At 34.3% G+C, this 24398-nt stretch overlaps 1 protein-coding gene across 5 annotated transcripts in view; it reads left to right on the top strand.

Moving 5' to 3' along the window:
* Positions 1 to 24398, top strand: part of frmd3 (FERM domain containing 3) — a 94980-nt gene that overhangs the window by 45394 nt on the left and 25188 nt on the right. For 4 of the 5 annotated variants that reach the window (XM_088630180.1, XM_088630178.1, XM_088630177.1 and 1 more), the window contains exons 2-8: positions 916 to 1020; positions 6052 to 6094; positions 9422 to 9500; positions 19218 to 19315; positions 20753 to 20876; positions 22249 to 22336; positions 22624 to 22712. In XM_088630180.1, the coding sequence (XP_088486306.1) occupies positions 916 to 1020; positions 6052 to 6094; positions 9422 to 9500; positions 19218 to 19315; positions 20753 to 20876; positions 22249 to 22336; positions 22624 to 22712 (626 nt within the window). Of the gene's footprint in view, positions 1 to 915; positions 1021 to 6051; positions 6095 to 9421; positions 9501 to 19217; positions 19316 to 20122; positions 20248 to 20752; positions 20877 to 22248; positions 22337 to 22623; positions 22713 to 24398 lie in introns of those variants that run through there. The other variant, XM_088630182.1, reaches the window with a different exon arrangement.

Raw genomic sequence — 24398 nt, 5'->3', positions numbered from 1 at the left:
TGGTCCCAATGGGAACAATTCTGCCTTATATCCTCACCATAGACAAAGAAAAGTTCACTATATATAGCAAGTGAATCATTTGAGATACAACCTCAGCATGATGTAGAAGGCATGTTCTGACTTTAGACCTAAAGTCGTTTAGCATATAAAGACTTTGGGTGTAATCACCATACATTAATATGAAGTTCATGTGCTTGTAAAAATTACAGTGAGTTATGTCCACAAGTTTGAAAACCGAATTATTGTTGTATCCAATTAATTATCCTTATTATTCTGAAAGCAAAAGCCATCAATGGTGCAGAGATCACAATGCCAGCTAAAGGAAAGCTAAAACAATATAAAATTATTACAAAATAATGACATTGTGCTTTATGTTGTCTGATTTTCCTTTTCTGACTTGTTTGTGACTGGGCTAACATTAGTCATCTTCTGAGATCTAAGAAAACTTGATTGAGTGACTACATAGAAATTAGAGTTTTCTACAGAGAGAGAAGCCTTACATTGTTCAATACCGTATTTCATGCAATAACTGCATTGTTATAATGAATTACCTATTATTTTATAAAGGAAAAAAGCACATTGCTTGATATTTAGACATACATATTTACTGTATGTTTTGTAACTCATATGCCATATGTATTTTATTAAATATTTAATACTCATTGTTAAGCAAAACGAATAATACAAGCCATACAAATAGGTCACCGTGTGGCTTACATTGAATCTTACTGTCAATAGTAGCTGTCAATGATTTTATTTCATGCCTTATTTGCTTCACTTAGAGGCAGGGTTGGAATAGGGGTAATAAAGAAGTACTGCTGATAAAATATGGATGTCTTTGCACACTATAGAGAAGGAATTTTCCATTGTTAATTATTTCTCATTTTGTTTTCTTCTCTTGTCATTCTTCTGCAGAGAGATACAAAAGGCCAGTTTCTTTTGGACCATGTTTGCAACCATTACAGCCTCCTGGAGAAGGACTACTTTGGCATCAGATATGTTGACCCTGAAAAACAGAGGGTAGGTAACAAAAACCTCTAACAATTAAATAATATAAATTGCTTGAACCCCAGTGCCTTCATTGACTGTGCAAGATTCGCCTGACTTTCTTTGTAATTTAAAATGATACAAAACTTATATTTTCGGTTGGAAAAATGACAGATAGAGACTTACTGTCCCAGATGGGAAATTTGCATTGCAGGCAGGTACAGTAAAAGGTACAGTAATTCACAATACATTTATCACAACATGAGCCCATTAACAAATAAGAGACATACATTTATGATGAGAAAGAAAAACATACAATCAATTGTACAAATTAAAGTGGTTAATAGCTGTGGGAATAAGTTAACTTAGTTTTATTGCACTTGAAAGTGGGTAGTCTAAATTGACACCCAGGTGGAAGGAGCTCAAATTCGTGGTGCTCATGACCATCGATGATTATACTGGCCTTCTACATAGATTTCTGACAGCTGTAGCTCTTGTGCATTGATAATTGTGATTATTGTGAACCTTAGGTTCAATAAAAAGTTCTATAGACTGAAGTAATTGTTGTACTACACACAAAATAAAGAAAGTTTTTTCAGGAAGAACAATCGATGTTGGCTCTTTTTACATGTGGCATCCATCTTTTCCTCAAAGCTTAGGTTGTAATAAGCAGTAGTGCTAAGCTATTTCTAACTTTTGGCAATTTCAATTTCTTACTTCTCAAAGACTGTTGGGTTTGCAGCTAGTGGTTGCTTTCTATAATCAGTGATCATATCTTTGGTTTTTGACACAATTCAACAAAATAATCCACCTCAGGCCCATGATCAGAGTCTATGTCTTAGAGGAGACTGACAAGGACATCAGCAAACTTGACGATGTGCCTGTCCTCCAAAAGACAACACTGCAGACATTACCACTAAAAGTAAAATGATTAAAGGCAGTTAAAGCTGTCATACAAGAAGTCTGTAATTCACAAAGGAATTAAAATAGGTGGAATTAGAGACCCAAATTTTAATCAGCCTATATATATATCCATGTATTCAACACAATTCTTTTGCCATGGAATGGTGGTGATTACGGTACACACCTTTCCTTTTTCAAAGAGTAAGCTAGAGGAAAGTCTTGAAGACATCATTCAGACAGTAAATGACACATTTCATATGACTGAAAAAACTGTAAAATGTCAAATAGGTCCTTTTAAGCATTTTACCCTGACAGAGGGATCTACTGTAGCAAGCAATGGTTCCTATACTTGACTCAATATAGGTGGATAACTATGAGGGTCTGATGTTGCTTGTTTCATTTTTCAAGAGATTATTTGAATCCTTCTGACCGCCGTTTCTGGAAGCTTGCAAAGTGTGAGTATTCATAAAGGCCCTTCTGTGAGGTTAATTTTATGTGTATTACATGAGGTATTTATCTGCCATCATAGAGAAAGTATTGTTATTTTATTGCATGGGTGGCTTAGAACTATGTGCCTTTCTCTAAAACAATTCCACAGCAAGAGAAAGTGTGTCTGGGACTGCCTTACAGCTGGTCATTGTACAGTATGTCTCAGCCTCCTAGTTTACTCCTACATGGAAACATTGATGACAGCTGAACGCCTCCTACATACTCCTACAAATTAATCCTCTCACTCACTGGACTGTAATCCACTATTTAGCGCTCTTTTTTTCCCTTTTAACTTGTAAGAGTGACGTTTTGTATTTTGCCATGGGGATGGTGCTTGTGCTTCATACTGTTTTTAGATTTGTGGAAATAAAATAGCTAATCTTCCTTTATTCGATTCTGCTGTAATTTACTGATGTGGGATCAGCTTCAGGGACAAAAAAGAACTCTTTTGTTTGCCCATTTTCATGAATGACTTGAAAACATGGTAAAAGCATAAGCTCTGACAGTTTTAGGTTTGGTTACCATGGAAATGTGAGACAGGAAAGCTCCACAGTAGTTTCCCAATATATCTGATGTTTCTCGGAAACAACCCTCTATCTGCCGATCCTAGTAACTAATTGTAAATTATTTACATCTCTTTATATTTCAATATTAATGCTTATATGCTAGATTTATGCACCGTTAAGCCCAGGAGACGTAGTACTGAATCCTGAACACAGAGAACCTGTTTTTAATTGGTGAGAGAAACAACATGACTCATAAATGATAAAAAAATGTACCATACTGGAATGATGCCTTTATTTATGTATTTATTTAAAAAAAGGATTAAACTGAAGTAAAAACATAAAAATATTGTTAATAAACTGTACACCTACATCAGTGATAAACATTTATTCTAAAAGAAATAATAGATTTATTCAAATATTTCTTTTTATACAGAAAGAATAATAAAGTCTGAAAGAAATCATTTTAATCTGTTACTATGTTACAAAATGCAAAATTAATCAGGCTGGAACAAAAATTCTTTCATCACTTGATTGTTTTATATTTTGGTCAGATAGGTTTCTTACCTTAAAGATTTTTCCCTCCTTTTGTTTGTTTAAATGTGTGAGAATTCCATTCTTTTGATAGACAAGAAACCTTGTTATGTAAAAAACATCTTTGCACAGTCCATCATAATGTTTTGTCAGGTACATGTACTCTATATAACATTTTAGAATCCCCTGTAAAACTATTAGTGGCTTGTTTCTGTGCACTGATTTTTGACATTCGTTATTATTAACTTTAGTTACTAAGAAGAGTTAGTTGAGAACAATGATGACTTCTAGATCAGTTTACACAGCAGTATATGTATTTGAGTAAGGTGAATGAAGTACCTTTCTTAGAGGTACAATGGGAGTGCACAACTAGCACAGCCAGGGTAATCTCAGCTTGTTGTGCAGCACTTAACTTAGGTACTTTCCCAGGTGTCTTTTTGCTCACAATGTGTTTTCAGTGCCACATCACTTCCCCAAACAGTTTTTGTTATCTAAAAAAAGTACATACTTTGGAAAAGTGTACATTATCACCTCTGTTATGTTCATATTGGAATCATAGTGGTAAAATTTACTTTATTTACAAGTTGGATTGTCCAATTAAGGATTGTGAAAAGTATAGTAATTGTCCATTTCAATTTTAAAATTTGCCCTTATTATTTATAATAAGACTGTGATACAAAGTATATGTTTCTTAAAGCAAGGTAGAAGACGATAGTTGGAAACAAAAGTCTCATTCTATTTGTGATTCAAAAAAGAAAAAAATATAAAAATCTATTTGAAATATGTCAAATGTGAGATTTAATTATGTTGTTTTGAATTATGCACAAAGTCATAGTGTTTAGTTTGTTTCTTTTATTGTTTAGATTTACATACAATGCCCACATACACATTAAATCTGTGTGGAAAAGCTAACGTTTGGCTGGATATTCTGTATAAATTTAATCTTGAGTCCTGTGTTCTTGATTGTTAAATATATAGTTAATATATAGTATATTTACCTTTAGCTAAGGGACAGATGTGCATAAATAATATGTATAGAATGGATAAATAAATAAGTACTCGAACACATAAAATGTTAGCTGATCTATACAGCTCAGTTTAGACATGAAAATATTACTACAAAAAAAGAATTATAGTAAATTATTATTTGTATGAAAATTAATTATCTTTTCAAAAGAGACATTGCAGAAGATATTATTCACTAGTCCGCTTTTCTCTTCAAAACACTCCAACCCTTGTTGGACGGCTCAGCTAGACTTACTGTAAACATTCTGCCATACAATCTAAAGAGTGTGTCTTCCAGTGTATACTTTTACTGGCTTTTTTAATTTCATCCTGTCAAGTTAAGTCCAAGAGTCTGGAAACCCCATCTTATCTTTTCTCATGTTTTTTGTCTGATTTTAGTGAAACTAGTCTGGTCATGCATTTAGAGTCATAATGAAACACAAACCCTTTACCCTCTGCTAAGCGACCTGTAGATACTTCATAATTGTGACCATCTGTTTAAGTAGATTTAGAATTCAATTATCTTAGTAAAGTTTGTATAATCAGTGATATTCATTTTGACATTTCTTGGGTACATTACTCTTTGTTCCATTGAGTGGAAAGCTTTTGAGTCACATAAAAGAATACTGATTGCCAACATTAAGTACATGCAAATACGTTTCAGTGTGCCATTTAAATTTAAATTTTGATTTTCTGTTTTAATGTGCAACAATGTTGCAACATTTCTCAATTAAAATGCTTTTAAATTTTAAATAATAGTTTCTTCAGCATGTGGACATTTTTGAAGAGCGTCCAACTCATCCATTAACTGTCACAGAAATTAAAGCTCTAGTTCATCATTTATTTCTGTTTGGTGACATTCCATTTCCAAAAAAAAAAAACATATTGGCATTCTTACCAAATTCCAGTTCAAACATAATCCGTTACTGTTGTATACTGCGTACACCCCCTTCCAATTAGGGGCTCCATTTTGTTGATTTACTTAATGATGTATGTACCTCTGTTTTTTGAAAGTGAATATACCTCTGTAGCATTTTTAGCTAACCAGCTTACCATAAATGTTTAGCATTCAAGTTTTGGTTAACCACTTTGTATAATTTGTAATTCAATATAATGGGACATAATTGGAAAGGGGCAAATAATTTTGCAAAGCACTGCCTATGAACCTCATTAACTGCAATGCTGCTTTAATGTAATTAAACTCAAATTATTTTGGATTGTCAGCGTTCTGTAACCTTCTTTGGGTATTACTTTTCCATATTCAAAAGATGAAAATAAATAAAAATTTATGGCTTGGAAAATTAAAATGTACATTTGAAATGTAATCAGGATATTAATATCACATTCAAATTTACCATTAACACATTTTTAAACTACATTTCATAAAGGGGGGTTAAATTTTTTCCCAGTCATATCTGACAAAAAAATAATCACACATTTATATCAGAATCTTCTTTTGTTTACCATAACTTCACTGCATTGTGGCTGAATTTTCAGAAATGCTACAATGTTTACTTTCTGCACTGACTCTGCAGAAATGTGAAGCATCCAAAACTTGCTACCTCAATAAATTATTTTTGCTAAGAAACTCTTTAGATGAACTAATGCTCTGTCCATTTTTCTCTTTCAGCACTGGCTGGAGCCCAACAAGTGCATTGTGAAGCAAATGAAATGTAAGTGTTGGTGGCTTTTTTTCTGTGTCTGTTAAAAATAGACGTTGCTTTAAAACATTTGGCCAGATGGTACAGGCTTATTTCTGTGACAGACTGAAACACTGAAAAGGATTAGGTATTTTATGGTTTACAGCACATTTGAATATGTTTAGAAGGTCCTGGTTGAGAGTCATTAGTGTCTGGTTATAAAGATATCGGCACAGGATGTCTATAATTATTTGACCCTGCAATTGTTTACCCCAGTGTTTAGAATTATTAGTTAATTTGAAATATTCTAATTATTAATCCAATGGTACATGTCTCAGTTTTATTTAATGTGAAATCTGTTTTTTAGTAAGTGCTTGATTCATCAATGTTTTATTCAGGACTACCTGAAAAGTAGAATTTTAAGCAATAAAAAAGGGGAAAAGAAAGAGGCACAATATGAGCTTGGTCACATAACATTTTCTAAAAGTTGTGAATTTCTAATTACATAAATGCATGTCTCATGTAACCATAAGTAAATTAAATATTAATTTACACTAATCAGGACTTAGGCATCATTTTGTAACCTAGACCTTTTTTTGCCTCTTTCTGAAAATTGTCCTGAGGGTGTTTAAGCTTTCCTAAAAAATAATGTACTCAGTTTTAGAATGACAGCACATTTAGAAAGAAGACACACAATTGTCTGTTTTATGTTTACAACTTGAAATTATTGTCAATGCAAAAACTGCACGGACATTATTTTGTTTATATATATGCACATGTATAAATAAGCTTGGTTTTAACCTTGCAAAAAGATTGTGACAATTATCTGATGTTTTCATTGCATTGCAGTGTTATACACCAGGTCTGCATTTCACATTTTACCACAAAAAATTATAGACTTACTTTTTTGTAGCTGGTTGCAAATATGTGTGTGTAGAAGGAGGATTCATTTAAACTGCAGAGGTTATGCTTTGTTAAGTAGTGATGGGTGCCAATGATTTGCAGCCTCACTGTACTCTTGTGCAACTGTACTCTTGTGCCTCTGACTAGTGAAAAGCCATGCATATTTAAAAACTGAAAACAGGAGACACCTTTATACAGAGGTTTGTCAGAATCTGGAAAAAGGCTGTCCATCCATGTTGTTCCATGTTGTTTAAGTCTGTCTTGTTTAAAAAAAGAAGACATCCTTCAATCACTTAGCTACCAGCAACAAGATGCATTATATAGATTGATTGCCTCCTCTCATTTGGAATGTTCTTATGTAAATATGCAAAAACAAGGCTTAATATCAATCAACTTCCCTTTATGTCTTGATGGTATCATCCCTGAAAATGATAAGAGAACTGTTTCTGGTAACATTTTACCATGCTAAAGGATATGATATTGTGGTGAATATGTGTGTAGGCTTGCAGATACCTTTGAATTAAAGATGATTCTAAAGATCTGTGACCTATTATACTTGTTAAGGATAGTATTTTATTTATTTTCCCTGGATCATTTTTTTAAAATATGCTGTCGGTGTCTTTGATATAATTCATAATAATTCATATCAATCATAATGTGGTAAAACTAACTTTACAACTTACATGATTTTCACATTTGAAGGAGAAGTCTTTTTTAATTATCTCACAGAGAAATCCAACTAAATTTACAGATTTTGCAGAAAGACGCTTTAAAAATGTAAAAAGACAGCTCAAATATTAAACCTTTTCAGTGTGTTTTGAAAGTATTCTATATAAAAAATGTATTTTCTAAATAATTTACTTAATAACTGCTTTACTAAAACTCATTTTAACCTCATTGTTAATACCCCATTTAACTCCATCCATTAACTGGAATTTTCCACTCCAATACATTTTTCTTTCTTAATCAGAATATACAGCAGCATGTACCTTTTCAGTGATCGTTTTCCTAAGGTATCTGCTTTTAGCGCAGCATGGTGGTTTGGTGATTAACACTGCTGCCTAGCAGCACTTGGGCCCCGGGCTTGTTGTAGGTCTGGGCTACCTTTTGTGTGTGAAGTTCCCATGTTTGTGTGGCTTTTCCATGAGTGCTGGCTAGGTTATTAGGTACAGTAATTAGTGTCTCTAAAATGACTCCTTGTGCTTGCTTGTGTGTGTCCTGCAATTAACTGGCAGCCTATTCAAAGAGAAGTCCTGTCTTGTGCCCAGAGCGTCTTGGATTGCCTCCAGTTGGCTAAGACCCTTAACAGCACTAAGCAATTAACTGATTATGTATGACTTTCTGATATTTTTTTATCAATCTGATTAAGGGTGGGTAAAATGAGTTCTCTAAAGGATGACAGAGAAGAAAGAGGATTTCTTTCACTGAAATCTCCGTCGAGAAAATTCCTTTTTCCAGGGAGTCACGGATTCAAACATTAATAAATATGTAAAAAAAAAAAAAGAAACAGAGATGTATTTTAGTAGTCATTAATGGGATTTTAAATATGTAAATGAGTCTCAGGTGTATCCCTTTTCAATAAGTAAAATGTGTGTTTGTTTTATTTAAAGGTGCGAGTGGGGGGGGGGGGGGTAATTTATAACTGCATGGTAAAATACTGAAAACCTTTTAAGACACTCTCGCATTCACTTTTAAAGCAGGACCTTTCAAACACACTCCACAGTTCTAATACAGTATTGCCTCTCTAGAATCAGTCCAGAGTGACCTGATACATTATCATTCTTAGAGGGATGTTGTACTCTAACAGGGTTAAAGAACAGTATTACGAGGGAAGTATTCAAAATACTTGATGTATTTTTATGTAAAAGGTTGCAGGAGTTTGGAACAATGCTATGAATGTTTAAATCAACAATCTCCAGCTCTGGTCCTGCAGACCCACAATCCTTCAAGTTGCAAGGTTCCCCAACTCTAGACTTTCAGAAAACCATCTGGTTTTCTGTCTCTATAAATCTTCAACAACTTAAGGCTTTGAAGAAGGGATAAATTACTCCAAATTACTCCAATTAGTTTTTATTGAATCAATTTAACACTTTTCCCTGGAGAAGAGCTACTTCTAACTTGAGGAGAAAGAAAACCACTGGATTGCACGCTCGGAGGACTGGAATTGGGAATGCCTTTTTATTGGAATCTTGAATAAACTACTAAAGATGATGAATGTTTTCCTAATTAAGGCAGTAATTATTACAAATTAGTAAATAAAAGCTTGGAAGTAATGAACCAAATGAGAAGAATCTGCAAGATGCGGGCATTGAGAATGCAGAGTCCTGTTACCACAGGTTGTTTACCATTTGTAAAAAAGACCAATACAATTGTGATTCAACTGTGGTTTACTTTTGATAAGACCCACTTTAGGAATAAGTTTTTTTTGATTATCTGTTCTTATATGCTCTTTTTCAGCTCATTCACCATATACCATGTGCTTTAGGGTGAAATTCTACCCCCATGAACCCATGAAGATAAAAGAAGAGCTTACCAGGTATTTGATTTGGCTATGTTACTAATAATAACTCTCATCTGCAAAGGACAGGAGAAGAAAAATAAGTAAAATAAAATGAGCATGTGACTGTACAGCTGTACTATTTACATTGTCATAGTAACCATAAAGTGGTACTGTAGAATAGGGCTACTCAAAAGGCAATTGTACCCAGATGGAAAAACAACGAGAGAAAACAGGGATTTTTAAAATACAGTAAACTTCACAGAAGGGATAAATCAAAAGCTTTCAAGATTTTGTAACCTCTTTTAGGTAGTTAAAGTAATGAAAAGGATAAATGGAACACAGATCTTCAGATGATCAAATTCATGGGTCTTCTTAGAAGTGTAATGTTTGTACTGTCAAGTAGTGCAATGTGTTTGTGTCATCATGTGTATTTTGTCGGAATGAAACTAAACTGAAACTAAACTCAGTATCAGTGATTTAAAAAAAGCTTCAGGGAAAGAAAGATGAAGATTCTGCTACATGTTTTGCACTTTAAGAAAACAGACTGTTCTTGCTAAGCTCAGTAAATTCCAAATTCACTATGTTTATTTATATATTTACCTGGTACTTTACATAGTTAGATGTAGTTCTTACTCTTGTCAAAAATTCGTTTTCAAGAAATATTATTTTAAAATATAACAAAACAATTATAGAAAGAAACTCATTGTTACTTGTATGGTGTGTTACAAATAGTTCTGCAGAAATTAGGAAGATTTAGAGACAGGGGTGGAGAGATTTTGACCTCTAAGGTTAATACTATAGGCTTTGGTTTAAAATATAGTTTGTCTGTGTAAAAGACAAGTGATAAACTGCATGTTTGTTTTTCTTGCATCATTAATTCTTAACAGAGTTATTTTGAACAATCTGCTGTATGACCAGATGGAAAATACAGATGGTTACACAATGCCCCATTTGTCAAATGTCAATGTTTGGTGAAAAGCTGGAATCTGCTTGAGAATGAACATTAGACATAAAAGCATGTATATATCTCGTAATTTAGTTACAGTAGCTTTATATATATATTATTTTATACAGTACATTACCTTCATTGACCATTATATAACCGCACAAAAAAGACACAAAAATCTTCAAAGGCATTGCAAAGAACAACACGTTTATAAGAACTAAGATCACACAAAACATTTTTTTGCAATATTTTCAAATTTCATTTTTGAATTTAAAATAAAAAATGCAGCCACTCAAAGTACGTGACTGATTTGATCTCTGTGATGTACTGTAAGTATACATACAGTAGCTAAATAGCATCTCTCAAGTAAAGCCCTTTCTTGCTAGTTTGAGTTTTGTCAAAAAGACAAATGTCAATCATTCTATCAAAGTAAATTTAAGAGTACAATATATTCAATTAAATTGTGAAAGAATAAGTGCATAGTTTTAGAAAACAATTGCTTAATAATAAGATAAAGGTTGAGAAGAAACAGTAAGTTGCCCTGAGGAATTTAAGTCACATTCCATACAGTAAATTGCTCCCTTTGAAAATGAATTTAATGAGCAAAGTAATGTTATGGTTTTGGAATACATTCAGATATCCGCAAAAAGATAAATAATTTGTATGCAAAGCAAAACATTGCAAAGATAAAATACTCAGATTTCCAATGCCTCATTGGCTCTAGATTTCATTATCACAAAAAACGTAATATTTAACACACCAAAAAAGCACGTTTGTTGAACACAGGGTTAAAATGTTTTTTATAAAACTTATTTGTTCAAGGTCATTTCTGACAAAAATTCTTCTTCAGTCATTTAGAAAAAATTCAATTACAGTACAGTATACATATTGAATGAATTAAAAAAAACATCTTGAGTCGTTAGAATAATCTTATTGCACTACAGTAATGATTTGTTATTACACAGAAATCCAGTACAAACAGCTGGAAAATTATTAATAAATACTAATCTTTTGAACTGACACTTTCTGTGTTTCTGCTGTCCTAGAGCATTGTTAAAATCAATTTTCAAAGGAAGAATAACACAGAGTACTTTATCTCTAGTCCTAAAGGGCCAGACAGTCCTATGTTTTAGTTCCAACAGAGGTCTTAGATAATTGAACTAATTTCTCACTTAATTTGAATAACTGAAATATTTTTGCTTCTTTAAAGGAAATTGTAATTTAAAAAACTTCCAAAGCCTGCCAAACTACGGCTCATGAGGATTGCATTGAGAAACACAGTAATAACAAGTATGACTGAACAAAAGCAAAGGTCTTACAAAATCTTAGTAAACAATAGCTACTGTATGAGACATTTTGAAAGTGGTCTGTGCATTTGACACATTTTAAAATAAAACAGAATCATGTCTCGCTAGTGTTATTTTTCCAAAAGGAATTGATTCATTCATAATTTTTTTCAGTTATTAGAGACTAAAACTAAAAAGTTTATTTTTAAATCTAAATCTAAACGTTTTTGGAGACTATAGTTTGTGGTAACACTTCAGATAAAGAGTGCAAATATTTTGTTTTCCCAAATAATTAATTTTATGTAGTTTCCATTCCATAAAGGCGCAGAAGAAATGGTGGTTTGCTAGAAATGAGTAATCTTACATGCCTATAATCAAATACTCAAGTGTGAGAGGTCAAATAGCAAAGCCACTTTGGCCTGCTGCTGGACCAACTTTAAAAGGATATACTGTACATGTGGCATGAATGTCACTTCAATAACACTGTCATTTAGCGCAGTGCATTTGGAACGGCCCAAAAGACAACTGAATTAACATCAAAGGCTTGTGCATGCCTTACTGTGATTAGATTAGTTATGAAATCTGGTGCTGTATTCTTTGCATTTTTTTTTATTTTCGTCAAGCATCAATTAAACCTTATCAGTTTTATGACGCCAAGGACCAGTCTGAAGTATTTCAAAGTAAATACATTATGAAATTGTTGGGTTTTTTTTGATGGTGTGAGAGTGGTTAATCTCTGGAGTGGTGTTGAAAGCGAGGAGGGGACATTGCTTTTGATCACAGTCCAATGCACAATGGAAAAGAATGCATTCCCAATGTTCGACTTAATTTTACTTCTGACAGTTTAATACAATACTTACACTGAAAGATTTGACGATACGTTATTGACGTTTTATCATTCAAAGTTGTCAGTATTATCTTTGGAATGGATATTGTTTTAAAAGACCTTTGACTACAATGAAAGATTCTCAATGAAAGTAATACATCTATCCATTAAAAAATGTTACAAAAACAAAAATGCGATGACAGATCAGAACTGTTACATTAGGCCTCCCAGCAGTTCAATTTAAAACAAAGTTTGTTACCTCCACTGTAGGTTAAACACACCACTTTAATCACTGCTGTTCCTGTATGTTTTTTGGAGCACGTTGTGAATTAGGGTTAGGAATTTCAAATTCGGAGTAAAACTCTTTCAAGGTAATGACATGTTATAGTTATATATAAATGAAATAGTTATAAATCTTTTATGAAATCCAATACATGCCTCCCATATTCAACTATAGTTTTCAGATAAGCTTTACCATGGGAGCAGTGCATTTGAACATACTGATGTTTTACATACTATGTGTCTTTGTGCCATATAACTCCTCTTCAGTGCTTCCATAGCAGATGACAGTGTCTGGAGAGGACCGATTTGGCTGTATAAACCTATAATTCAAACGTCCTATGTCCAAAATTCAGCAGCCAGAATCCTGACCAGGTCTAGTGCAAGTGTTAACATTACTCCTGTCCTGGAGTCCTTGCACTGGCTTCCGATCAAATTCCGTGTAGACTGAGGTGCCAAGCTCAGCATGGCTTGGCACCTCAGTACCTGTCTGAACTATTATCGCCCTACTCCCCACCTCGCAAACCTCCGCTCTTCAAATTCTGCCCTCCTTACTCTCCCCCAAGCCCGTCTACATTGTATGGGTGACAGGGCCTTCTCCTGTTATGCCCCCAAGCTCTGGAACTCTTTGCCCAAGGATATCAGAGAGTCACCTTGTCTAAAAGACTTTACTTAACTCTTTCCATTCTTCACCCCTCTGCTCTTCTTAGTACCACCATCCACGGTCTCCTCTATATATTGTAATTGTGTCTTATCTTGTGTATTCTCCTTATTTATTGTTATACTCTTCTTATTTATTGTTATTGTCATCCTGTAAATCGCTTTGAGAAGCCACCTTTTAAAGGTGCTATATAAAATAAAGTTTATTATTATTATAATGAACAGCCCCACAGGCTGACAGTGTTCTGAAATAGCTGGACTATATCAAATGCCCAGGGATACAGGGAATTTGCCACTGGGGTTCATGGTTTGTTTATGGTGTGGTGTGGGGGCTTGTGACATCTGACATCTTAACATCTGTATCTCCGAAGATGGGTTGCTAACTCTGGTTTGAATAGACAATGACATGAAGTAGTAAATTAGACAAAAAAAGTGTTTTTAAAACATTCCATTCCATTTATATCTCTTGTTGTAATTAGAAGGCATTTCACATGACATGGCATTGCACTAAATGCAATAGGTCTGTAAACATTAATCTGTAGGAACAATTCTGAATTTGATGATTTTCAAATAACAAACATGCTGTTTTGTTATCTAATGCATTTAATTTTAACTACATGTTTTGCAACATTATTTTCTGCTGTTCTAAAGTGTACAGATATACAAAAGAGGGTAAGATATACATACAGTTGTGGCAATGGAGGGGTTTTCTAACTCTGGACCTCTTACTACAGAATATAGGAAGTTTGCTACTGTATATGAGTATCTCTTTAAACTGTCAACAGATTAAGTCCAGTTAAACTTTAGACTGTAGCTATTTGTAACCACCCATTGGATTCCAGACCTGAGAGGGAACATTAAACAAAATCTAGATCCAGAAAGAAACTTGAGAACTTGCTAAAGGCACCCAGACACTTAAAGGGCTCCAAGACACTAAAGAACAGACAAAACTAACATTCAGGGAGATGTGTTCCCTGGATTGTCATCCTCCTCCACTGTGCTTTATAGCCCTACCTTACTTTCTGTCCCTAAAACCTGAAGAAGTCTCTAGAGCTAAAATAGTTTTTTTTTGTCCTGCTTTTCAGAGTGCAAGTAACTTTTACTTGTTCCTATGTTTTAAAATATATGAGGGTGGTGTGGTGGTGCACTGATTAGCATTGGTGCCACGGGTTCAGTTCTGGGCCTGGGGTGCTATCTGTGTGGACTTCGTATGTTCAGTTACAAAGACATCAACGAAACACCAAACCTAAATACAGACACAGCAGCAACAACAAAGTAAAATAACATACAACTTAAATAAACTTAAATAAGAAGTCGGTGCAATCAGTGGGCAAAAAAAAAACACAGATGTGAGTCAGTGGTAGAGGTAGAATTCAATAACCTGACAGCTTGCGGGACAGCCGATCACCCCCTGTAATGCCTTTCTGTTAGACAACGAACTGCTGTCAAACCACACTGTAATGCCACACATGTGCACACTTTCATTAGGTGTAATAGGAGTACCTGAAGATAGACCAAATTTTTTCAACTGCCTGAGGATGTAAAGGCATTGTACTTTGTAGCTCCAGTTAGGTGCTGGGCCCTCATTAAATCGTTAGTAATGAAGGTACCCAGGAACTTGAAGCTGCTAAATAACTCTTTAGCCACCCCGATGATGTGACTATGAGTATGCTCCCCGCCCTTATTTCTGAAATCGACACTCAGCTCTTTGGTTTTGCTGATGTTAAGAGAGAGGTTATTGTCACAGCACCACCCCACCAGGTTCATGAACTCTTCCATATCGGCTGTCTCATCATTACTGGTGATTCGGCCAACAATGGTAGTATCATCTGTGTACTTGTAGATGGAGTTGGAGTTGAGTCTGACCACACAATCGTGAATAAACAAGTGGAGAGCAGGGAGCAGGGGGCTAAGCACATAGCCTTGAGGGGCACCTAAAGTATATTGACAGTCAGAAGAAAAGTTTGGAAAGCATGGAAAAAATCTCGTAAGTAGTTGCAGAAAAACTGCAACTGTTTTCAGTTCCGTGTATTCCAAGAGAGACAGACATTTTATAAATACTGTCTTTTAAAGACATCTTAGGTTGCTTGAAGTTTATTTGAGTTATTATAGTTCAGGGGTCTTCTCTAGAGGGCCTGGGTGATGAAAAAAAACACCTGAAGAAGATTCCTCTGAATATTTAAAAATTAGATATTAAAAAAACAAGATGTTCATTTGTTACTCATTTAATGCATGTATACATGCTTTTTTCTTGCTGTCATTATTAGCAAATAGCATATAATGAAATCATTACAAATGTAAGGCATGTGGAATCTTACATTACAAATCAAAAGAAACATAATGGATTTTCCAACCTAGTGTACTTCAAATGGAGTCCAGATGAATGTGATGTCAGCTGGGGTACTTGGAGGTATCTTTCCATGCAGCTGATTGTATCAGTGATCATTGAGAATGAGGCATTTGGCTGTTTTTTTTATACATGCCCGTCAGACATCACTAGGGAGAAGAGACTCTGGCTAATTCTTGAATTAATTGCAGGGTTGGAGTGTTAAATTATAGTGTACGTTTAAAATGGTAAACTTCTCAGGGCTGTAGGGAATGAGCTAAGCAAAGCTTGTGTGAAGTCTGTGGTGGTGGTGAGTATATGGAGGGCGATCATTAATGAGACTCCTGTTCCTAGACACTAGTAACTTGAGGCATAATTACAGACTGTTCTTAAAGTTACTGGATGGGTGGAAGTGGATGACATTATCCTTGGACAATACTGTATGTTTGTAGGACAAGCACACTTTGATGTGCTCTCCAGTTAATAAGTGTATAACTATTACAAAAAACACAGGTTAACATTATATATTAAAATACCTTCTGACATATATAGAAAGTGCAGATTTTTTCTGCATTATGTACAGTATGGTTAAAATTATTACCTGGGTTAATTTAGCAAGACAATTTATAGATTTTTATTTTAAAACTGGGAAAGAGAATGCATTATATTACAGAGGTCTCCGAAGAAAGCAGTACTTGCATTTTGAAATTCTAAAAATAAACTTGGTTTTTAGCCAAGTTTAAAATTTAATGCACTGCAACCTTAAATGCATAGTAGTACTATCTAGTTGGTGAATAGGGTGAGGGAATGCTATAGATATTGCTGCCTATTTTTTCTGTGATGCAGACATCAAAAGCAGAAGATATTTTTCATTTTTTAATACACTTCCGTGTTGTTGAAAATATGTACTTCACCAATACATAATCAGTATTGAATATTAGAGTTTACTGTAAGCTTCATACCTTGCTATATGTAGCGTTTATGCAATATTATGAATGATGTTTAAAGAAACAGAAAGCATGCTTGTTATATACAAATTTCTTTAATGATATCAGCCATTCCACAGCTTCCAAATCATTGACAATAAAAGCATTCTGTAAAGGAATTTCCTAGAAATGTCAATGTTTTACATAATGAAGTACAGGACACTATCAGCAGAATAAAAATGGATTGTGCAAACATAAGTAACAAAGGCAAAAATATAAAATAATAGAAGGGCAGACTAGCAAACTAGCACTTGGCCTACTGTGGATATTATTTCCATACCAAATTTCACATTACCAAAGAAAACAATAAATAGATTTTTCTGATAAGGTGAACGAGTTCAAGCCCTTTGTGAACCATCACACATAACTGAAATAGGCACTAGACCTAGACACATTTTCCAAAAACAACGACAAAATGGATGGCTGGAATTTTTAAGAACATGCCAGCAGAACATATTTTTCATATTTTACATATTTGAAAATATTTTCAGATTTAAATCTATAGATCCTCTTTAATTATAATTCAACAACTTTTCCCAGTGGCCAATAATTCTGACCATGAGTGTATATGTAAGAGAAGGATTCTGAGCTCCCCAAATACCTAATTAGACATCAAACAATCACAGAGAAAAAAAAACTGAAAAAATCTTGAACTGACAGACAGTATATTAATTCACTATTCCTTAGGCTTAAGGAACAAATGTGGCTGATGAGCCTTTTCATTTCCAGAGGCATTTTTTTTTCTTATCTAAGCTGTCAGCCTCTACAGCTGTGTCACATTTTATTCTTCTTTGGAGTTTCACTGTGTGGTGTGGTAGTTTGTCTCATTAGATCATCATTAAGTAGAATTTGTTTCATTCAATATGTAAATATCCCTCATTTTAGTTTTATAAACCTTTTAAATTTTGTGCTTTATCTTTCAAAACATTTTATTGTCTTTAGAATTCTAAGACACTTTGAAGTTTTTTTCTAATTTTGTTAACTACAAGAAATATGTGGATCCTTATGGTGTGCAGTACTGGCCTTGGCCTTCTGTTGATTGGGGAGTGGAAGTCCTCAGGGTTGTGACTTCTCCATGTCATAGCAACACATACTGAATAGCCCCTGGTGACCTCCTGTGTTGCCATGGTGACAGCAGGCTGTCCAAACTCAGTCATGTTTTTATGGCTATGCCCATTGGTTTGATATCATCCATTTGCTAAGTTCATCAGATCAAAAGATGGTCTTTACTGAATTGTTTGTAACTATCGTCTGAAACAGTCAATTCCCGGTGAATTTTCCCGGTGAATTTTCAAATTATTCACTCTGTTGTTTAAGAAAGACAAGTTTGTATTGCATATTTCCAAACTAATTATAACATAATATACAACTAAAATTATAAATTGTTTGAAAATAATGTGGAAATGAATGTATCAATTGGGAGACAAGGCAGACCCCTTTGTTTTTCATTCTCAAATCATTTGATTTTATAATTGTTATACTTAAAGAAATAATCACTGAGTCAGAAATAACTTGTGCAGTGTTATTTTATTGGTAGCAGTGAGTCAATATATATCAATTATATATAAATTACATTGGAGTATCTGAACATGAGCCTTCATTCTTTAAGATCAGTATCTCATTACTTCTATAATAAGTTATCATTCATACTAACATGTTATTCATTGCTAATCCGTGTAAAAATCACCCTTTTATTTTTTAATGAAATGCACTGGTACTGTATATGTGGATAGAAAAATAAGCTTACTCAAGCCTTCTTCAACTGTGGTGCTCCCTCTAGTGATGTTATTATCTGTTACTTCTCTTGATATTTTTTTCTTATCTTCTTACACTCCCTAAGAAGGCTCCACAACTAAAATGTTATGTTTTTTCTTCTCTTTTCAGCATGGAATAATGCTTGTTATTTAACTTGTTCTGTGTTTATATTTTGGTGTTTCCTTAATGCCTTTCTATTAGAGCATACTGTACACTTAAATAAGCATTCCACGTGTGCTTGTAACATGTGCTTGTAACAAATAAACTGAAGTGAACTGAACTTGCTTTTCTTTAAGCCCTGTAGTCAAACATATTTCTGCTAACATTTAAATTGTATACACAGTTAGGTTGGCTACAATGTTTAGAACTCAGTGTAACATTTTTTGTTAGACACTATTACTTTCTTTATTGCTTATTCTTGTACTGCACATTCAGCAGACAGAAGCTTTGTAATCTGCTACACTTTCCATTACTATTTTGCTTTGTAATCATTGGCAGAAAAAATTATATCCATGCTTAAGGCTCCAGTTTTAAAAAACATGTTTATAATTAACTTTGCTAGTCAGGGACTTTTTATTGTAATAAAGTACATTAAAGTATTATTCCATTCTGATGTTAGGAAGATTCCCCTGGTATTTTGAAATGATTTTGCCAAAAGTATACTTTAACTTTTTTTTCTCTTTTGCTAGGTATCTTTTGTACTTGCAGCTGAAAAGAGATATTTTCCATGGGCGTTTGCTGTGTTCTTTCTCTGATGCTGCCTACCTGGGAGCCTGTATTATCCAGGGTAAGTCTGAGGATTTTAGCACTTTTCTTTAGCTTTAAAATGCCAGCATAATTAAAGCAAAACATTTTTCACAAAACAGTTACTGAAATATGAAAATGTTATTCTGCATATTAGTGTAGACCACATTGCATTTTAAAAAAATGTACCAGAAGAAGATATTAATTTGCCAGAATGTTCAGTTTCAGACTTTTTTGAAAACTAAAGTCTTAAACAGGTAGACACTGTAAGGACGCTGGGAATAAAACATAAAACCCTTGAGCTGCTGTTTAAAGAACTATTTTATATGGATAAAATAATTATAATTTAAGGTATATGATGATGTTCTCAACTCTCCCATGTTAAAGCAGTATACCCCATCCAATACAGAATTCTTCCAATTTCACATAACATCTTTTTAACAGGCAGTGGAACAAATTAAACTAAATTAATCAGCCTTGAATGAATTTCTGACATAGTTAGATGGGTCTTAGGCAGAAGCTAAGCCAGGTTGGGCCTGGTCGGTTCTGTGATGGGAAACTTTCAAGAAGATCACCTTGTTTTCAGAAAACCGGTGTTAGTGGAGCAGTAGGTGGTGCTCTTCCTCTGGGATTAGAATTTCCTAGCCTGTGCCACAGCAAGGTGGCTATGGACACTGTGCTGTTGGAAATGCCATCATTTAGATTAGACGTTAAACCAAGATCCTGAATGGTTAGTCATTAACAAACGCAGTGTTTGTTTGGAAAGAGTAAGATTGTTGCCCTATCAAAATTCGAATCTAGCCTCCCTTTATTCAAATAGAGAATCAGTTTCCCATTTCTCTACTTCATTTACTATGTGTTGGAGCTACTGACTCACAATAGCTATCGTGTCACCCAGTTGGAAGATGTTCTGCAGAGGTGGATGGATTGGGTCCCCTCCTATATATGAAGAGCACTTTGGAATCCTGATGAAATGTGGGATTATTTTTATGTGGGATGAATTAAAATGGATTATATTCAGTGTCCAGTGTTCAGGTTACATTTGGAAAACGTTCTGTTATGCTTATTTGAATGTTGATCAAGTGAAATCTAATGATTTTGAATGGCCTTTAGGGACAGATACTCCTGAATAATACTGCAGATTAATATACTGGGAGAATGCTTCGGATGTATAGCTTCCGTACATTTTGGAATTGTGGTTGACTTTTTAAGGCCAGCTGGGTATTTAATTCCAGGGTCAGATAAATGTCTTTGACTTCAGTGTAATAGGTTACTCAAAAAGCTGACCAGGGAGGTCATGCGTGATTAAGTAAAAAAAATACTCATTTTATATTATCACTTGTACTAATTAAAAACAAAAAGGATTTTTTTCCCTTTGTACCTCTGCCTTGTTAACTATACTTTTTCAAGACTGTTCAGTTTATTTTGTAATACAATAAGTGACTCATTGCAATTCCTAATAATGTTTATTGTCTTTTAGCTGAATTGGGAGATTATGACTCAGATGAGCATCCTGAAGATTATGTGAGTGAATTCAAGATGTTCCCTAAACAGACCCTGAAACTGGAAAAGAAGATTGCAGAAATTCATAAAAGTGAACTTAGGTAGTTTTGACTTGATACTGTTTGAAGTATATTGTAACACTATATTCAGTATGTGATCTGAATAATGTCAAAGAGGTTAATGTATCATATAATTAATTTAATTGTATTTTCATTTTTGTGTTTCATAATATAAGTATGGTAAAATGAGAGAGGGTAATTTCCATTTTTCTTGTCTTGTTTCTATTACTTCAAATAGCTGAGAATTTTGTACAAATATTTATTCAGCCAACCACAAAACAGTTTAGAACATTTTGTCATGGAATTGAATGACCATACCTTGTCCTGTACTGTGTAATTTTTTCATAAACATGTTTTAGTTTCTGCGTCTCTAGACTCTTTCCAGCATATCACTGTCCTTCACATTATATGGTTGCCAGACTTGGACACAATTTGCCACACAATTGGAGTATTTTGTTTATGGGTGGCAGTCAGATTCTGGATCCAAATCACCATCATAGGCTCACTTCCAAACATCTGCTTTGCCCAGTCCATGCTCGTCCCCTTGTCTCCTGGAACATTCAATTGCTCTTGATAGACACAGGGAGTGAAATCACTACAACAATCTCTTTTTATGGTGAAATATCTTAATTCGTGTGTTAAAAAGATAATGGATTTATTTTAAAAATGGTGAGATACTTGAGGAATTGGATTTTTTGTTAACATGCTAGATCAGAGCCACGCTGAGTAAAGAAGATCTGTTTATTTTAAGCTCTTGTATTATTCTGTAAAGTTTAAATTCTCAGATTGATAACATTGGAAGATGGTAGTTGGACTAAATGGCATCCATCACCTCATACTACTCTTTATGTTAAAATTACTCGAGACTACAAGATATATTATGTAGTGTTATGAAGGTAAAAATACATTTTTGTTGTATTCTTTTCAATATAAACTTTTCTCTTTTTGTCAACATATTCACCTCTACTGTTCAAGCTTACAAGTTTTACATTTAAAAGATAATCTATAAATATATTGGAGTAGATTATACTGTGTTTCACCAGCTGAAATGCCGTCAAACACAATACTTACAGATGAATATACATTTTTTATACTTTATTGCACTGGATATACTGTACTTTTAAGCAGATGTTTAATGATTGTTTTTTGTCAGTAATGAAATACTTGTTATAGGAACTGCTTTCCAACATCATAGAGGGGAATGAAATATATTACAAAAATTGACCATAAGTACTGTATACTGTATATATAGTACCTTAAGAGATATAAACTGGCTTTTATAAATTTTCACTAAAAATCTTGTATTAAAAAATTGTTTTGTTTCTTCTTCTCAAGAAGGTAATAATTCTACAACCAAAACTCGAATGGTATTCACATTTCTAAATTTTTCATCTTCTCAATCCTGTTTTTACAGGGGCCAATGTCCTGCCATTGCAGAACTAAATCTGTTACAGAGAGCACATACTTTAGAGACCTATGGAGTTGACCCTCACCCGTGCAAGGTAATATCACCGCCATAAAGCACTGCCTTGTTTCATTTCACTCTACAATATTGATCCCCAGAACTGAAAAAATTGAAGATAAAGCATTTTTGTCAACATAATACATGCCTCAAATCACTACAATGACAATATTTGAGAATTCCATTATCTCAGATGATGCTGGTGAAAGCAAAAAAAAATCTTATATAGCACACAAAGTTGTTTTATCGGCAGATATATAAATACATTATACTGGGAAGGTGTCTGAAATTTATATTTGATCAGTTTATTTCCTGCTTTGTCTGTAGGACTTCACTGGATCTACTGCTTTCTTGGGATTTACAGCCACAGGGTTTGTGGTTTTCCAAGGAAATAAGAGAATCCACCTGCTAAAATGGTAATCTGTCATACCTCATAAGTACTGTACGGCTATGTAAAACGTTTTTTTACATAGGGCATCAGTTCTAAAGCACATTTCTTCTTACACTGTGGGGGTTACAATTGGTAGAAGGACAAGAAGGAGACAATGTACTTGTAACTGCCAAAACAAATGATACACCACCATATAATAATAATAATAATAATAATAATAATAATAATAATAATAATAATAATAATAATAATAATAATAATAATAATAATAATGTCTTACACTTATATAGCGCTTTTCTGAACACTCTACTTAAAGCACTTTACAGATAATGGGGACTCCCCTCCACCACCACGAATGTGTAGCCCCACCTGGATAATGCGACGGCATTCAAAGTGAGCACAGTACTCTCACCACACACCAGCTATCAGTTGGGAGGAAAATTGAGTAATGATGTCATATTCAGAGATGTAGAGAAATGTGGTGTTTGGCCACGAGCCACGAGCCACAAGCCACGAGCCACAAGCCACGAGGAACTGCTTCAGTGCACCTTGGCAAAAATTCTACAAGTGTCTAGAACTCTAGTGGAGGGGTTCAACACCATTCTTCCAAAGGAAATTCCATCGTTTGGTCTTGTGTTGATGGTGATGGGCAACCTCTCAGCTGCCGCTCCAGAATCTCCTAAAAGTGCTCATTTGGGTTGAGAGCTGGTGAGTGGGATGGCCTTGGCATACAGTATGGTTTACATGCTCATGCTTATGGTTTCCTTGCTCATCAAAGCATTCAGTGACCACTCGTGCCCTGTAGATGGGGGCATTGTCATCCTGAATAATTCCACTCCCATCAGGATAGAAGCGCTTCACTACAAGATTAACATGATCACTCAGAAAGGGTTTGTATTTATTTGCATTTACCGTGCCCTCTTAAGGGATTAAGTGGACCTAAACCATGCATGGAAAATACATAGATAAAATGTTGTAACCCCAGATGATTGTGTAAGTATTCAAACCTTGGCAGTGGCAAACCTAAAATAATTTCTGTGCATTAGGAACCACACAATAAGATGAATGTAATTTGCGTACAATAACAGTGATTTGAGAATAAACTCTCTCTGTAAGGTCCCTCAGTCAGGTAGTTAATCTCAAGCAAAAATCCAGCTGTGAACACCAAGCAAGGACAGGGAAACTTGTCAAGACTAATGATAACATAGATAAAGTAAAGTATTAGCAATTCAGAGGAAACAAGGCAAAAAACCCCAAAAATTCCCCTTTCAGCAGGACAATGATTCAGAGCTACTGTACATGATTGAGGTTTACTGTAAGAATAAGAAAGTGTCCTCAAGTGGCCCAGTCAATTTGTTAAGGGCCCAGAGAAGGGCTCACTTCAGAGAGCTTAAGCAAATCTGTTTAAAAATAAAGCTGGAACCAATCCAGTGTGTAAAGTTGGTAAAGATGTACAAAAAAGCCTCAAGGCTGTAATAGCTGCCAACGGTGCTTCCGTCAAATATTCACGGAATGCTTATGAAATCAACACATTTTATTTTCTGTTGACTTTTACCATAGTTTATCTGCTATTGAGGTGAAATCTACTGTAAAACAGAGTTGATTTGTCTCCAGTAATTTTGGAACTGTTGTTGTTATAGCATTTTGATAAGGGTTTGGTGCTAGTTAGGTCTTTAAGAAAAAGTAGACATGATTTAATCTGTAAAGCTTT

Source organism: Lepisosteus platostomus, chromosome 4 (genome assembly GCF_059453375.1).
Source record: "Lepisosteus platostomus isolate fLepPlt1 chromosome 4, fLepPlt1.hap1, whole genome shotgun sequence".
In the NCBI taxonomy this organism is placed as follows: Eukaryota; Metazoa; Chordata; class Actinopteri; order Semionotiformes; family Lepisosteidae; genus Lepisosteus; species Lepisosteus platostomus.
This window is presented reverse-complemented; position numbering and strand designations above follow the sequence as displayed.